The sequence below is a fragment of the Electrophorus electricus genome, chromosome 19, assembly GCF_041902795.1.
Source record: "Electrophorus electricus isolate QZ-2024a chromosome 19, ASM4190279v1, whole genome shotgun sequence".
Lineage (NCBI taxonomy): Eukaryota > Metazoa > Chordata > Actinopteri > Gymnotiformes > Gymnotidae > Electrophorus > Electrophorus electricus.
This window is the reverse complement of record NC_137515.1, coordinates 7,114,324-7,132,034: the sequence shown is the minus strand read 5'-3', so window position 1 is coordinate 7,132,034 and position 17,711 is coordinate 7,114,324. Positions and strand designations below refer to the sequence as shown.

Genomic DNA, 17,711 nt, shown 5'->3' with positions numbered 1-17,711 from the left:
TGTGTAGTGCACCACGGCGGTATCAAGGCTGTCTCCACAGTAGTAGTGAAATCCAGTAATATATTTTTGAAGTCTGAACATCAAAAGATTATTGCAGAACATGATCGAATTACACCTTTAAATGCAGCACTCATCCTACATTTGCGTTCTAGCTGCGGTGTAGGCGTGGAAACTGCTGAGTCACTGTGGTGCGTGGCGAGAGTAGATTGCGGTTGCAGATCTCGCTGGAGCAGACCTGAGGCACAGTGCGGCGGTCCTGAAGAATACCGCAGGGCTAGTACGCATGCTGGCACTCACTCCGGGCTCTCGTGTGCTTTTGAGACCTGCACAAAGTGATGCATCTGAGCCTTGAACAAACGTGTGGACCCAGTTCCGGGTGGGGCAGAGAGGCTGGGTTGTCCGAGGCTGCTGCCCTTACCTAAACTACTTTTTTTATGTGCAAAATAACTTGCGTGCGGTTTGAATTGGAAGCAAATGTCAGTGTTATCCCTTGCATCCAATCAAAACGGAACATTCTGCATGGTTTACTAAAAAGAACATTTATTCTTTTTAGCATGCTCAATTAATGCAGTGACATGGAATCAGTTATAAATGACAATGATCTTGGAAAAATACATAGAACAATTTAATTATTTTTTAATTATTTCTAAAAATAGTAGACAATGTTTCTATGAAATCATTCACTAAGTAAAAGAAAATTAGATAAAATGGCATCCATACTCGGACAGGAGTGGCTTGTGAAGACTATTTGCAAATAAAATTATTTGATTAAAAATATGAAAATGACAATCCTAATTAAGAAACCCACAAAACACTGACAGGTTCAGCCAAAGCTGTCAAAACGTTACATAACAGTAAGACATGTTAATTTGGGTTCCATGGCCAGGATCCCTATACTGCAGCCAGTGTGGGACAGTCAAAGGTGCTGGACCTGAGCTCTAAAACTAAACGCTGACAATAGTGCACTTCGAAAAACATGAGATTGAGTTTAAATCTGTTCTTACATAAGTGATCAGTTCCTGAATTTCATTCTACAAATCCTTCCTATTAAAATCATAGGATTATAAAATCTATTATACATCATAGAATTGCTAGTCTATAATCACCTTGTAGCCCATGGTGTACTCTGCTACAGCAGAGAGCTACAGGTGCTAAGGCAGTGGTTATGGCAAGGCTTTCTTAACAATCAAAGCAATGATCTTTTTCAACATCAACTGGATGATGCACAAGATGGGCCTGCTTTCTGTAACAACCACAGTGATCAACACTGACGTCAGTGATTCACACTGACCCGAAACACAAACTAAATCCTTTATGTCAGTTACTTAGTGGCAGAAAAAGGCTTAAGCTCAAAGCCTTCGGTTAAACTGGAATCTAATGCAGTTTGGCACTGTATTGCCATTCGTCACAGAGGCTCGTACAGTCAACAGCACAATGGGCTTTGGACTCCATGCATCATGGTTGTGGTAAACAGACTCGTTTCTATAGTGGAAATGGTCCCAGGGGTTCTACACCTGTCCACTGACCTGCTGGGGATGTGGAATTTTCTTGCCGAGGAAGGCATGAACATGAGGCCAGATTTTGTTGGTTTCAGTCCCCGTAAACGTCGTCAACACTCCTTTGCTCCTGTTAATTCAGTAGCAAATGTACATACAAGAATCATTGTAGGTATTATACTGTTTGAATAGCCTTATATGTAAACAGTCTTAAAAGTCACAAGTTTATTTTTGTTGTGGTCCAGCAATTTCTAACTGTACTGTGTCTCATTTAAACATCTGTATCAACATTCAAGAACATACAGGCGACTTGTAAGGAAGGACGTTTCTACGTGCACTCCATCTACCTGTAATACTCCAAAACCGGCTGAGTCTGGTTCTCGTAGGCCTTCAATCTCCGGGTCACCGTCACGGGTGTGTCATCGTCCCTCTGGCTCAAAGGTTCCCCTGTGACATCATCAAGACCCTGTAAGAAGAAAAAGAGGAACAGAAGATTTCAGTTTCAGAAACACTTGGATCATAGGACCTTTACGCTCTGTTAATCTGTTGTGTGTAGCCAAGTTGCAGTAGTGTAAAGTTAATGATTACTTGCACTTTGATGAGCATTCTGAAGCATGTATTGTCCCCTCCCCCGAAAGCATTTTTGAACAGCAGCATGGTTTCTTACATTGGAGTATTATCTACATGAAGAAGACGTGAAGAATTTCCTTGTTCTTACACCAAGTTACGATTTCACTGCATGCTCACAGACCACTCGAATAATTCGCCACACCCGGATCATTTAATATCATTCCCTATCAGTCACCTCCACAGCCTTGCATGGCTTCAAACCAAGGCTAGTTCTGTGCTATGCAGTATACTAACAGACAATGAAAGTTCATGCTTTGCAGGCTGTAGCTTTGTCAGCAGGTTCCGGAACCTTCTTTAACGGGTGTCTACTAGAGCTGCACTGATCGATTGGCCGGTTTTCAATGTGATCAGCCGATCAGTCTCATAGAACCGATTCTGAGCCTGTCCCATTTATATTTATGCACCACAAGAGGGCGACAGCACAGTGACTGCAAGCGACCTATATGCTGACAACATAAAGGTGCCTTGATTTTTTTCACTTGGAAAAGTAAAAATACTCCTCTATTTTATTTGGAGGTTTGTGAAAAGAAAAGGTTTGTCCTATAGGCCAGTGCCCATTTTTATGTCCAGATGTAGCACATTTCCATTAAAAGAAACAAACAAAAATGCTTCTGTATGCTGTCACTTAATTCTTAGAAAGAAAATTGGAATCAACCAAGAAAACTGCAGTCAGTGCATCTCTAGTATCTACTGAAGCCCACATCCTGGAGCTGCAAACAACCCCTTATCAGTTGCACCTTTTCCAGCCTGAAATGACCTTCAGATGAGTGTGCTCCACCCTGCTCCCAGCTGCTGGCCTACAGTGCAAACAGTACTTCACACCACACCAGAGGTCAACGCACTGAATTGGCAAATGTTATGCAGCTGAAGTCAGTTACAGGGGAAATGGTAAATGATTGGTTGATGTTACACCTCGTACAGTAGGCTTTGCAAGCTCACTGCCTTGGCTGAAACAGAACCACAATTTTACAGCGAAGAGCACCACGACTGCGAACCTCAAAGTCCAGGCAAACGTCTGACCACAATAACTCGGCTTTCCTCCACAGTAAGACTACGTTTGAACCAACTCTTCCCACAGAGGGCACACCAGTAAGGATGAAAGCAAATTGAAATAATCGAGGACTGAATTCTTCCTGTAACTGCCCTCCATAGCCAAACATTCATCCATGGCATTCATCGAACAGATTCTCATTTACTCAACACACAATAACCCTTGAACACACTAAATCCTCTGAATAATCTTTGACCATATGGACAAGTGCAAAGGTCCCAGTGTAGTAAACTTCCCTGCAAACAGAAAGCCCCTTGTTTCTCATCTCTGCCTTCCTCCTCCTTCTGCACTTCTGCAGACCTGCCTCAGGATTAAGTGACCTACTTTAATGACCTCGTCAGCTGTGTAGCTCATCAGTGTCTGGTGCCAAGCACTGGAAGTGTATCCAGCCAGACCTGGTAAAGGTGCTCTAGAGCTTCTGGCTTTTCTACTCCTTAAAAAAGTGGAAACTGCTCCTGACACCTGCAAGAACTGCACCCAAACCATCATGCTGTCTCTAAAGAAAGAATAAATCCATGCTTGGCTCCATTACTTGTTTTCAATCATGAATAACCTTTTTGTTTTTAAGGTTATAGAGCATTGTTTTCTTATATATCTGTGCCAAAAGAAGTATGTCATTACATTGAAATGTAAATAAATCAAGAATTGTCTAAATAGGCCAACTCATCAATCACACAGAAGGGACTAATAACCTGGCTGTAATCTTATGCATGGCCTGTGACCCTTTCTTGATGATCAATGTGACTGAACAGAGAGACCCAGTCGATCTCGTTACCCAGAATCAATCTGGTGCTGCAGACTCACTGGGATCTTGGGTGGGTTGAAGTCCGTGTTGTACACTCGACCGCTGGGGAGGTGCACCCAGCGTGACGTCAGGCGCTCCTTAATGGTCTCGAAAGGCACGTCCAGATTGATGACTGTGTCCAAGGTGCACATGCTGTCCAAGTTCTCGGCTTGCGCCACGGTCCGGGGGAACCCTGCCGAGAGACGGCTCTGAATGGAGAGTACCCCCAGTTACACTGCCCTTTCCACATCTGATGCAAAACGTCTGGCAAGCACCCAGACTGGGATACTGGAGAGGACATTGTGGGGCTCATTCACTCAATTCACTACTCTGTACCATCACAGTCACTGTAATGGTGATTCTTCTAACCGAATACTAAGATAGCTGGGAGAGTATTGTGTGTATATCCAAAACAAACTTCTTAGTTAACTCCAGAATGTTTCATTAGTGATAATTAATAGTAGTAATTAGTGTTTTATTTATGTAATCCATTATGCTATTTCATACCATTATGAACTTTACATCATAATAGCATTATACTATTTTAGAGAGTTCAAAATACTGTACAAGCATGTCCAAGATGTAACGTATATTGTGTGTGATGCTGTAAATGTTGAAATGATGCATTATAACCCAGAATAAATCTTGTGCATGAACTGTTTTAGGCTTTCACTCTTCTTGGTTTTAACCTGTGTCACTGTAATACAATGCAACAGGACTCATGCCTTTCAGCTGAAGTGTAGCCACTCGCCAGCACTCTGGGTTTATGTGAACATATGTGACTACAATTTATTTGAGGCAGGAAGCATTGTATGAGTTTTACCATCTAAGAGCCAGCTGCTGTGATCCATGTCTCTGAGCTTGGCCAGGACAAGGCGAGAGATGATGTCATCAGGGACCAGCTGACCCTGGTCTATGCAAGACTTCATCAGAAGACCCAGCTCTGCACAATCAGAGCACAAAACATCTATCAGTTCCATGCAATAATGACACAAACACTGGTTGCACAATGGATTTACTGGCTTGCTTCATGTGTTTTACACAGAACCGATTGGATGTATTCCAAATAATTACACAGTGAACTGCAATTAGCTTTCGCTTGTTCAACTTTTACAGGAAAGGCTTCCATTGACATTTCAACAACAACAGCTGGGTAAATGTAACGGTTTTTTTCTAGCTCCACTGATCCCAGACAGCACTGCAGAGCATACAACTGGCTTCATTAATACCAGTGGCATTATTTTTGCAGCAAGACAAAGAGCCATTTCTATGAGCACTGACTCCATGAAACAATTTATAAACCCATGTAAGATACAACCTAGATTACCTTGGATGAAGCCACCCTAGGCTACCAGTAACAACCTACTTTGCATTGTGGAACATGTCTATATAACATGTGTTTCTGACCACAGATTTCCTTCTGTTTGAACTGAAGATTTTAGATACATGTTTTGTTAATACACCGAAGGCATAGGACATATGATTCGAAAAAGAAAAGGGCATTATGTTTAATACTTTATTTGTAAACAACTCGTTTTCAGAAGCATTTTTGTAGACACTGCTTGGCCGACTGGCCGCGTCCGGGTAAAGCTCCAGGGGACCAAGTTTGGGTTTCTTTCTGATCGTGTTAATCTCGCTCTTCTGGACACACGCCGTGTGGGATATGAATGCTGTTCCAAAGCCCAGTAAATAGCCAGATACTTAGGCCAAAATTTCTCTCCTTTTCATGATGCCTTCATGTCCTCCTCGGAAATTCCTACGATTATTCATATTACGAAACAGCCATTATACTTCCACCTAATGGCCTGGATGGCGCAGATCCTGTTCCAATCTATTTAAAATTAGCGTCTGGTTTAGGGTCGCTTCCACGTGTGGAACCCACCCCATGTTGCCTAAATTGGTTAATTTGAATAATATAATTGCTTTGTAGTCCTCATCTCATTTGAGCTACTATTTTAGAACAAATGTATATAACTCAGTCACTCAAAAGTTGTATGCTACTGATAAAAAGTGGTAAAAATGACTCCTTTTAAATGTTCGGTAAAACTGGCGTAAGCCAACACTGACATTAAAAGGGAAAATGGAAATCAGTTAACGTTTTCACAAATGTTATGAGCATTTACGAAACTTCGGCAGAAAGAAAATGCGAATTAAGTCGTGTTTCCATGCACTACGATTATGTGAAGAAACCTTGTATGCCATAGCTACCGTGCAGCATCGAAACAAGCCAAATGTAGATTAAACTCGGTTTTACGACTTGTTAGGTCAGTTTACTCGACAAACCATTTCCATCACTCTTTTTGCGTTCTGGTTTTAGCAATATTCTGACCTTTTCACCTGGTTCACCTGGTAAACATCTTTTTGTGAAATGGGGGGGGGGGGGGTATTAGATTTTTTTCATGCGATATTTAATTGTCCATTTGTGTCCAAGCCTAAGGTTTCCTTTCCATCCTCATAGAAAAGATTAAAATTGATTAGCACCTGTGAACGAGTCTTCTCTTGTTCCTGAAATTGATATGCAAAGCTCGCCGATACGTTCGCACATGGATAGTTGTAGGACTCCAGGTGTCTAGTCGCTCAAGTATGTGCGGGGGCCTGTCAATGACGCGCCCTCGTGGGATAAGAGGACTGATTTTATTGGTTTCTTTAGCAGCGTTTCATGTTTCTGCTTCATCATACATATATAATAAATTTTAATTAAACTTGCATGTAAAAAAGAACACCGTTAGTTATCATACTGACATTGTTTAATGTATCCATTGGGTCCTTGTTTACAGATTTCACTCTGACATGGTGGAGATACATGCTACCTGTGTCCAGGGCCATCCGGGATGCTTTAGAAACGGGGTGACTGATCTTTTATCCAAGTGATAAGTTAGTGTAGCTGTGCCTCTACAACGCTGTCCAGTCCTTTTATTAACTTACCGTGCCGTATTGATTTAGAGCTGGAACAGCATGGAAGTGTTATGCCAAACTCCACCATTTGCGGTGTTAACGCTGGAACCAAACTGCAGGATGATTGGGGTTTTGGAGCAGACATTTTTGCATCAACACCCGTACGGCGTGTAGATACTGTGCCTTTAGTCGCGTTCGGACGCCACTGAAAAGGTGGACACCCGTACGAGAGCCCAGGCACAGTGGGGTGATGTCAAAAAGGCACCGAGCCGTGTGGTACAAGACAGAAACAAGCAATTCCAGCTCTGCGAATTGCGGGGTTATGGGACATCTAAAGCAGGCGTTGGGTTTGGCGTTGGTCCAAACAGGAGGAGCTTGTAGGAACGGAACCGCCAAACAAGACTCGCCAAGAAAACAAGTTATAGCTTTTATGATTTGTGTGCAGACACAGGCAGTCAGCAAAGCTTGAAACCCAATAACCAAACCCTAGCGTTTCAAACTTTTTGATGGTGCTTGGAAAACAACGTGTTTTTTTTTCCTTGTATGGGTTTTTAAGAGGTCCCCCCTCCCCATATAACTAAGATGAAAATATTCGCGTAGCATGAACAAAACGCACAAGGTCTCTAGACGTTGGGGCTTTTTTTGCAGTGTGCGTTAGGAGAGTCTGGACAGTACACACTACAGTCAGTTTGGTGCGTTAGAAGAGCCGAGCTCGTCCACTTTCCGAGAACATCCTGCTAAACGAGATCGTCTTAGAGTCGCTTTCAGTTACCTTTGATGTGGAGGTTTGTGGCGCATCTCTTACCCGTCTTTGCATTGATGTTGGCTCGGAGGATATCACCACTGGAAAGATGCTTCAGTCCAAAAGTTTGTGTGATTCGACCAGACACCGTTCCTTTTCCCGAGCCCGGTGGTCCCATGATCACGCCTCGGAATATCCTTTTCAAAACCATGTTTAAAAATGGTGAAAATATCTCAAGACCTAACTTTTGAAAAGTAGACCGGAATCCGTCTCTTTTAAACACTCATGCACTGAGCGACGCAGCAATCCAGTTAACACGGTACTCGGTTATGTGGCCATCTCCGGTCAGACAGAAACACTCGCGCACTTCTCCCTCGCGAGCTCGATGACGTTTCTGGAGGAGGACACCAACTTCACAGGAAGTAGCGTAGATGAGCAGGTAAGGACGCTTCTCTAGAATGGCTTGTTTAGTTTTTGGAGAGTTAAAGGCTCGGATTACGATCCTCTAAATGCATAATCGATTACGCAACTCGGTGTGTTTGGCGGTCGGCAAGGTTGTCTGTATTTAAACGACCCCCCCTGCTGGTCATTGCAATGTCACGTGTTAAAACCACACGGCAAATGTATTTAAAATGTAATCGATCTGTCGATCTGAACGTGTTTTTAAACAGTATTAAAACCAGATTTGACTTTGGGCCCAAATAAGCAGTCAAATAGCTATTCCCATGACACTGATTTCACAGACGCTTGGGAATTAGAGGGGCCATTTTAATAAGACGTAAACGGAGGACATACAATTTGATCTAGAAATCTGTAATCTCAATGAATGTTTTATTCACCAAACTTGGCAACTATTTGCAGATTTTAAATCTGGCACCCTGTACAGAAGGCAAGAAATTAATCTTTTCTACTGTCCGAAAAGAAAGGATGTGCTTGCTAACCACCGAGACCTGAAGTCGTTTTGCTTCTTTGTATTATCATACCGTTTCGCGCCGACTTTCTGCGGTTAGACGGTAGGCGGTGGTGGCTACGGAGAGGACCTTTATATTCCAACATTACTGAGAGCTTTAAAAAACATACACAGGCTGCAGCGATGGCATGGGTCTACCGCGGTAACGCCATGCACTGGAAACTGTAATTTTACATGCGAAGTACTTCGTGGACCTAGCTTGAAACTCACTGACGTTTAACATAATTTACCACAAGGCAGCGCTGTTGCCACTGAAATAGTTTCAGTGCTTCACTTCAATGAAACTGTCCTTGTTCTTGATTCAACTCGTAGGGAGTCTCCTATCTGCGGGGGGGGAAAATTAGCAGGGTCTGTAGGGTTGAAGTTTAGTTATTTGTTAAGAACTGTTTGAACTGTAGTGACAAACAAAAACATCTGCAAGAAAATCTCAAAAATATCACACCATCTCTTCTGGTGATTTGTCTGCAAAAGAAAAAGCAACAACACTCAGATTCCTAACCACATTGTACGCAGCGAAACCCTGTGTGGTTTAGTAGCAGGTTTGTTGAATTAACTCTTGCAGTGTTCATTTGTGCCCAGGTGGATTTATATATGTGATATATAATGTATGTATGTGATTTATATAATTTGTGATATGATTTATATATGTGATGTATATGATTTATTTGCAGTGGTAGCTCTGTGGTTAAGGTACTCTATTAGTAATCAGAAGGTTGCTGGTTTAAGCCCCACTGTTGGGCCCCTGAGCAACGCCCTTAACCCTCAATTGCTTAAATTGTACTTAGTCATAATTGTTTTGGATAAAAGCATCACACCTAAACAATGTAGGTGTGAATTCACCTGTTCTGTTGCTGTTTATTGTTATGGTAATGTTGACATAAGATGGGTCTTTTACATTTTTTGTTGTCTTCCATCTTTTAATTTCTAGGTCATTAATCTTTTCAGGGGCAGAGTAGGGTTTGTTATCACTAGAGAAGTGATGAACTGCTCCGGGACTGCAGACTGAATTAGTGGTGCTTGATACCTCATGCAAACGAACTGAGCAGGTTATGAAAACATGATGCCCCATATAAGACCACAGAATCGTGGTGTGCAAATAAGCTGCCAGCTGAATGTTTAGAAAATGGCGCCCCCTGCAGTTCATAATGGGATGCATTAAATATTGTTTGAATTCTGTAGTAGTGGTGTAAGCAGTAGCTGCGTTCTACAGCCGTTACAGTGATTTTTATTGTTTTAATAAAACCTGCAATATATTTATAAGGTTTTTAATGTTATTTACAGTTAAACTATGTAATCATGCAATGTTTAAAAGTTCAACATGAAAATGTGAATTACATGTTGAGTCCCTATTAAATGTTTTTAACTTTCAAGTATTTGAAGGAAAATGTCTGGGTTTTTTGTCACTACTGCAGCCAGTTACACACTGAATCTGTGATGCTTTCCCAGTGACATCTAGTGACCTACATCCCTTATATTCTCTAAAGGCTTTATGAAAATGTTGAAGTCCTATAACAGGGTAAATAATTTACCTTGCCCTTATGCTTTATTATTATTATTATTATTATTATTATTATTAACAATTTAATTAGCATACTTTCAATAATACTTTCTGGCCATGGGTTCCTCTCCAGGTTTTGCCTGTCTCCTTTGGCTTTCTTATTAGAGACATGGATCCTGACTCTAAATCTTATTTCTGTAAAACTGCTTTGTCACCTGTTGTAAAAAGCACTATACAAATGAATTTGAACTGAATTGTTAATAATGCGAGAGCTGAATAGTGAAGAGTTACACTGTGGTGGGGGAAGTGTCTGAGCTACACCGAGTCTTGAGATGTCTTGAGCTGAGCAGGGGCCCCCACTATAATCTTAACAAATATGGCAATATAGTGCTGCCCTGCTGTGCTATAGCTGTACCTCTCTGTGTCCTGAACTCCATCTCCCCTCACTCAGCCTGCCCTGCTTGAAGCCTGGAAACATTCTAAAAAACTTAATTGGATAGATATCAAACTGGTCAGACTGTTAAGCTTCATCACGTGCGTTTAGTTTCTAACTCCATTTTGCTAATACCTTTAGTAGAGACTGTTGGGTATTTTCACATGTGTTTAGTTAAGTTCCTGACTCCATTTTGCTAATACTTCTGGTCCAGACTGATCAGTTTTCTCGTGTGTTTAGTTAAGTTTCTAACTCTATTTTTCTAATACATCTGGAATGTCACACCTCCCCAGGACACACCCAATGATTAATCATGTTAATCATGTATTGATACAGTGTACACAGAGTGTACCTCTCTGCTGTTCACACACAGGTGCAGTGCCAGTGTGTTTGGCTTATTCGAGATGAGCTGCACCCAGTGCGGGGCCTAAGATGTCTGCCTGAACAAATATTTACCTCTGAGCTCATCACCAATTTTGTTGAAGTTGACCTTTAACTTTGCAGCTAGTTTCATGTGTCTACATTTAAACCCAGGAAGCAGCAGTGCTTGGTCCAGCGCATGACAAGAAAAGGGATGTAAACTCTTACTCAGGCTGTGATTCGGCTAGTGCCATGCTTGCTAACAGTGGACATGAGAATTGCTCTGTTTGATGTCAACAATTTTCCACAGCTGCTTGTAATTCCAAGTAAATCTCCCACCTCCAAGAAGAAACTGCTCCAGTCATCAGTTACTGCTACTCTCTCCCAGCTCATTAACAATCAGTCGGTCTTGATAAATTGGAGTGGAAATACAGAGAGAACTGACAAGCTGGGTGACAAAATTGACATGGCTATTGATGAAATCAAGAAGGTTGATGAAGAGGTTTGTGTTCTTGAGACACCAGCTGGTATGTGACGGCAGCGAACAGATGACCTCAGATCTTTCTCTAGAGGTTAAAATTACATGGTGTTTCTGGAGACAGTTAACATTTGTCAGTTCTGCCTGAAGAATTTGCTTGGCTCTCACAGACAACTGATGATCTTATTTCAGGTCATGCCCCGGCTGATGAAGAATGTTAGAAACAAGCCAAAAATTGTGTATGTCAAATCCAATGGCCTGTTCTTCAAGGAGGACATTTCTAAGATGTGGTGGAGTGGTGGAAGCTCAGGAGAAAGGGCAGACCGCTCTTTCTGTTGGAGGGAAAACGACTTCTGGGATGAGCCGAAGTTCTTTTGTGTTTATGTCTCATATAAATATAAATGAAACTCATAAATCTCTCCGGTAACCGAACCGTTATTAAATGGGTCTATCTCAGCATTATTTGCTTCACATGCAGTGTCGTTTGCTGAATGTCTAATAAGTGTTTAAATTAATTTGCTAATGCCAGATGCTGTAGCCTGGGCTTGCTGGCAAATTGCACTCAGTTCTTATTGTGTGTTATTTGTTTCTTATCTAGCACTTGTTCTCTTTATATGTCTTGATCATTAGTTTCACTTAATGCCAGGGAGTTGAGAGATTCTGTTAAAACAAAAGCTTTGTTTCTATATATTAAACATTTTAAGACCGATTTTGTCTTTTTCCAAGCGTCACATTCCACAGTGGACGATGTCAAGATTTAACTTAGAGTAGGAAGGATGGCTCCAAACAATCTCAAAGAAATTTTTGGCTAGTTTCTGAGAGTATGGAGAAATGTAAAATAAAAGTTAATAATCTCGCTACTCCTCTCATGGATCATAAAACTATTTTCTCCTCCTTTGATGGAAGTTTGAAAAGAAACTCCTAATAGAAGATGAATAACTCTCATTTGCAGGACAAATGAGTTAAATTAGAGACCAAAAACCTGGTTTCTCATTCTTTGGATCTGGCAGAAATGGACAGTATTTGTGGAAAGTGTTGGAGTTAGAAACCTTTTTGAGGAAATATGGTAGTCATCTTATGCAAATGCATAAGATTGCGAAGGAACAGATCATTTTGGAAATAACCTCTTTCTTCAGTTCTCAGTCCCAGCAGTCTCTCACCAGAAGAACAGATTCAGTGTGCTGAACTGCATAATGAGTTGGATGAGTTCTGTAGATCCAAAGCTGAAGGTGCAGGTCCAGGAGTAGGTGGATGGGGAAAGAGGGAAAGAAATCTTCATATTTTTTAAATCTACAGAGATATAGAGGCAAAAATAATAATCTCCAACAGCGAAATAGTGGTGGGTCTGTGACCGATGACACATAACTTTTCCATTTTTGTTATGGTTCTATGCTAAACTTTACAGGTCTAAATTTCCTTTCAAATGTGAAACTAATTAGTGATGTTGATTGTGCTCTCTGACTAACTTATTAGAAAAGGAGAGTAATGCTCTTAATCTCCTCAGAAATAATGAAACCCCGGGTAATGCTTGGATTTTATCTGAATTTTTTAAACAACTTGGCCCGTGTTTATCTAAAGTGTTATTGAATATTGAAAAGGGTGCTCCCTCCTTGTATATCAAAGGGTGTAACAACACTTATTCCAAAACCTAATAAAAGATTTCTTTATTGATAATTGGAATTCTATTAGTTAGATTTGATACTTGCTTTGAGAATGAAATGTGTCCTTAAATCTGTAAACAATAAGCCTCAATCTGGTTTTATGAGTAATGCAAAAAATCCAAGCTGTAAATATATATATCTAACACTGTGGATCAAATCTCCATTTCCGTTGCCATAATGCATGCACAGCTTTCTGGTGGCATTGCTCTTGAAGCCATCAATTGACATGTCCTTAAAGGTGGAGGAGGGCCATTGGCTGGAGGACGTAAGACCAAGTAATCGAGGAGTCGGACCATACACGTAGAGATGACATTTTGGAGCGGGTTCATACATTTCTCCAGAGTTGTATGTTCACCCCGTTACCCACGGAGAAACAGCTTACCAGCGCTACAATTCCTTAACGTCACCACAAGATGGCAATCCTTAATCTTTCTGAAACGGTTCGGATCATTACTCTGAATAACCTGAAAGGTATTTTTTTTATCCTTTAATTTTCCATTGCCATGCGTCCCAGTCATTACCAAAACATTGGACGTTATTGATTATTAACCTATTGAATATTAATTTAGCTAGCTATTATTTAGGTGATAATTACAATCCTTTTGAGCAAACTATTCACATTTTAGCCTTCAACTGTGAAATGTTTCTTGATTATAGTTTGTCTGCTAAATCCCTTAAGTTCTTGCAAAAAAAATAAAAATAAAGGTGCAGGCATGAGAACGAGTCTTTCCATTCAGGACACGTGAGACCACATTTGACACATTCTTGTGGTGTGACTTTCATCTGTTGAAAAGGGCCATCAGTTGGTTTTAGTGAAAGCAGATTCACCTGCTATGCAATCTAAAATATAAGACACAACTTCCTCCTTAGATTAACCATACATTTGCATTGCATTAATATGAACCAGAAGGCACATGAAGGTCTGAACTTTACTATTCTGAAGGTCGTATGCAATCTATCTTGTGTAACCATTATTTCATAACATTTATCCTACCTCTGTGTGTCTTAACCCCTGTGCTTTTATGTGTTATGTAAGGAAGTTCATTGGTTATTCAGCTTTTATGGGTTGTGTCATATCAGTACAGATACACAGTATCTTCCAATAACTCCCTAGTAGATTGCACATCACTCTCTTCCTCTGACACTGCTCATGAGGTTCTGTTGGTTTACTTGGCGTGATGTCAGCATAGTGTTTGTCCTCAGAAAAAAAAGAAACAGCAACATACTTTGTACAAATATGATTGTAATGGACACCAAAGGCTATGTTTACTGAAATTCCATATTGTGGCATGGTGGTCTGTGTCGATTTTGCTGTCATATCTATCTCATATCTATCCATCCAGAGAGCTTCCTCATATCCTTCCTGTAACTCTATCTTCTCCAGTGGTTGCAGAAACAGCTCACCCAAACCAGACTTACCGGAGTAGCAGAGACTTCCACATCTATAGTGAGGTGTGAATTTGGACAAAACGTAACGTAATGAAGCATAGGCTGTTTAATAGCTGGGCCACCCAGTGGTAGATGGGTTCCCTGTTGAGTCTTGGTCCTCCCAAGGTTTCTTTCTCAGTTCTACCCAGGGAGTTTTTCCTTGCCACTGTTACCTCTGGTTTGCTCAGTGGGGATCTGGACCCAAACATCGGTAAAGCTGCTTTGTGACTTCTTGTAAAAAGTGCTACATAAATAAATTTGACTTGACTTGTTGAGCTGAGCTGTCCATGGTAAAACAGAGCTGGAGAGTCAGGGACTGCTGGCAGAGTGGCCTTCATTCCATTCTGGAGGAGCTGAGCATACAGGATCAGAACTGCTGGGGATCCCTGAGGCCTGGAGCAGCACACACGAGCAGCACCCTCATAAGCACTGATGATGCAGCAGGTGACATGGTAGTGAGTAGACGGAAGTCAAGTTAACTATGGCAGTGGAGCAGGTCTGGCTTAACAGAAGAGCAAAAACGGTGGTAACATTTTGTGGCCACAGAGAAAGACTGTATGTGGACTGTATACAGTACAACACAGCATCAACACAGAAATCTGTAGTCATGCTCCACATCAGTCTCTTCTCTCTGGTTCGCTGATGGAGAGTGTCACTGTGGAGCTGGGCCTCTTTCCCATCACCAGTGCAGGGAATCGTTATGTCCTTGTGGCTATAGATTATCGCACTAAGTGGCATGAGGCATATGCAGAGCGTGGCCACATCAGTGGCATTGTTAATGGAGTTGTTCTTTTGCTCCTCAGTGACCAGAGGTGATGGATGAGGCCTGCAATCAGCCGGGCGTCCGGAAGACTCGGACTACGCTGCTCCATCCTCAGAATGATGGCTTTGTGGAGAGTTTCAACCAGATTTTTACCACTCAGTTTGATATCGTCACTGCATGACACCAGTACACCTGGGACTGCCATGCAGGAGTTAACTAGGTTACCTGCAGCCCTTCTGATATTTGGCCATGAACCCAAGACAGAGCTTGTATTTGGCTGTCCACGAGGATCAGAGTAGGCCAGCATGCCTCAGCAGGGTAAACTGAGGATCTGGGCCAGTGACTCCATGCACCAGGAATGAGCCTACAACTCATGCTACCAGTAATGGGAGTATGGCTTAACCACCTGAGGGGTTGCTGCCCCAAGCACCAGTCTATGTGGGAAGGCTCTTGCGTTGCGTGTGATGAGGTGGTATATTTGGTCCATACATGGAGCGGGTCACCCTGTACCAGCCCTGTGAAATGCAGAGTGGCTGGCCAGGAGGCCAAAGGGAGCACAACACGGAATCCCGTACATATCTCCATAGATTTAATTAGCAGTTGAGTCTGGTGTATGTGATCTGTTCATTGTGATGTTATTGTGATATATTTAATGTTAGTTACCTTCACTTCCTTTTCCTGTACAGTTTTCGTTTCTGCTTTGCCGTGTTTGTTGTGTATAAGCCTTTTTAAAAGGCTTTGCCTTGCCATAAAAGACCTGTTCTGAGCAGAATCGACATTCTCTGCTACAATATAATCACAGTCCATTGATTTTTGTACAGTTTTTGCCAGTGACATTTTTTCGCACCACAGAGTTTTGCAGATCTGTTGCAAGATTATCAAGGTACAAAGATGGCACTTATTGAGCAAGTGGCACTTGTCTGTAGTGGTAGAAAAATGACAGAAAAGTTTATGGTGTGGAAAAACAAACAAATCAAACTTATATAGTGCTTTTTACAACAGATGTCACAAAGCAGCTTTACAAATGTCCAAGTCCAAGCCCCCAGTGAGCAAGACAAGCATGACAGTGGCAAAGAAAACCTCCCTAGAACATGAGAAGGAAACCTGGAGAGGAACCAAGACTCAAAGGGCCTCCTCCTCTGGCCAACAATGGTCACCACAATAGTAACAATTTTAAGAGATAAATAAATAATAATAATATAATGAAAAAATAAGCAATTAAAGTCCACTTTGCTAGAGGTCCTAGTCTTTTCTCGATTGTGTGCTCATGTCCAAAACTCAACCCACAAGAGAACGTTCATCAAGGGCAATGGAAAAGTAGTTGGCTGGCTCGGCCCGCTCCGTTCCATGTGGACAAACAGGAGAGCCAAACATTAAAGGGATAATGTGGACAATACATAAGGTTGAAAGTCTTTTATTCTAATTACACCACTATTGGAACAAACTTGCCATTTGCTGGAGTTCTGTAAAATAATGATAATTGTAATTGTCTTACATTGTTCAGGGTGGACCACTGACTATGTAGATAACTAAGAAAGTTAATCTATATGTGTATGTATAGATATATTTATTGTAATAAGATAACGGGAGTTTGGGTTCAAAGCATATGCCTACTTGTTTTGTTCAGCGACTGTAAGGGTGACGAGTCAAGAGAGTCGTGCTCACAACTGAGGTGGATTTGTAGTCTTTAGTTCACGTTATTGGAGCAAGTAATTTTCCAAGTAGAAACGGGGAGGATAAAATTGTGATTAATGACTCTGTGTTTGAATATGGGTATATTTATTTTTATAAGGGAATTTTGGATAATGGGAAAGTGTTTTCAAGTATAACCTTTATTTTGAAGCATAGGGGAGAAATATTATGAACTGAATAATTTATGTATCTGGAATGGTCCGGTCTAAGGGGCGAAGACTATATATAAGGACTGGCGTTAGAAGGCGAGGCAGAGACGTGTTGATTGAATGCCATAATTGGAAGCACGTAAAATTTCCTTATTTGGGTTTAATTTTCTGTTGGCGTTGATAATTTAATTTATTATTATTTTTACGGATTTTATTTTATTTTATTGTCTGCTTATGGCATCATGCCCCTTTCACTGGACTTTTTGGGGAAAATAAATCTCCATCACTGCCATAATTACTACCGGAATCACCCTCTGTTTGATCTCCCCCCCGCTATCCTGTTACAGACCCCCAGATCTACACCTTGGCCTAAGATGGGAAGTAATGAATAAAATGCCTGACTGTCTTCATCCTAGTGAGACTGAGTCTCGAACATTTACAGGAAAGTTATTCCATAGTATGGGATCTGTCCCCTGCGATAGATTTTCTTATTTTTGGTACTAGTAAGGACCCTGCTCCTTTTGATCTAAAGAGACGTGTTGGACTAGGAGTTCTCTAAGGTATTGTGGAGCAAGACCATTCAGTGCTTTGTAGGTCATTAGAAGTATTTTATAATCAATCGAAACAATTTCAAATGAAACATCATTTGACGAAAAGTGCGGAAGAAACGCCTTTAATAAC

At 41.3% G+C, this 17,711-nt stretch overlaps 1 protein-coding gene and 1 long non-coding RNA gene across 3 annotated transcripts; one reads left to right on the top strand and one right to left on the bottom strand.

Annotated features, from left to right (window-relative positions):
* Positions 1-43: 43 nt before the first annotated feature.
* Positions 44-8,098, bottom strand: ak3 (adenylate kinase 3). 2 transcript variants are annotated; one of them, XM_081702061.1, is made up of 6 exons: positions 7,629-8,098; positions 4,785-4,904; positions 3,982-4,154; positions 1,844-1,962; positions 1,527-1,626; positions 44-323 (listed from the first exon to the last, which is right to left on the bottom strand). In XM_081702061.1, exons 1-6 carry the CDS (start codon positions 7,807-7,809, stop codon positions 294-296), a joined length of 723 nt encoding a protein of 240 aa, XP_081558187.1. In that variant the 5' UTR covers positions 7,810-8,098; the 3' UTR covers positions 44-293. The 2 variants fall into 2 exon arrangements, with proteins under 2 accessions (XP_081558187.1, XP_026863120.1); XM_027007319.3 differs by having other exon boundaries at positions 7,662-8,081.
* Positions 8,099-8,156: 58 nt separating this feature from the next.
* LOC118242820 (uncharacterized) lies at positions 8,157-13,269 on the top strand. The gene is made up of 2 exons (XR_004777060.2): positions 8,157-11,386; positions 11,530-13,269. It is a non-coding gene; the product is annotated as an uncharacterized LOC118242820 (long non-coding RNA).
* The last annotated feature ends 4,442 nt before the right edge of the window (positions 13,270-17,711 follow it).

Excerpts from the sequence above, each read along its gene's own strand:
- ak3 (XM_081702061.1), bottom strand. The coding sequence starts at position 7,809 with ATGGTTTTGAAAAGGATATTCCGAGGCGTGATCATGGGACCACCGGGC. Across the intron at positions 4,905-7,628 it reads CACAAACCTCCACATCAAAG|AGCTGGGTCTTCTGATGAAG; the intron begins GTAACTGAAAGC and ends CTGATTGTGCAG. Across the intron at positions 4,155-4,784 it reads CAGCAGCTGGCTCTTAGATG|GGTTCCCCCGGACCGTGGCG; the intron begins GTAAAACTCATA and ends GTCTCTCGGCAG.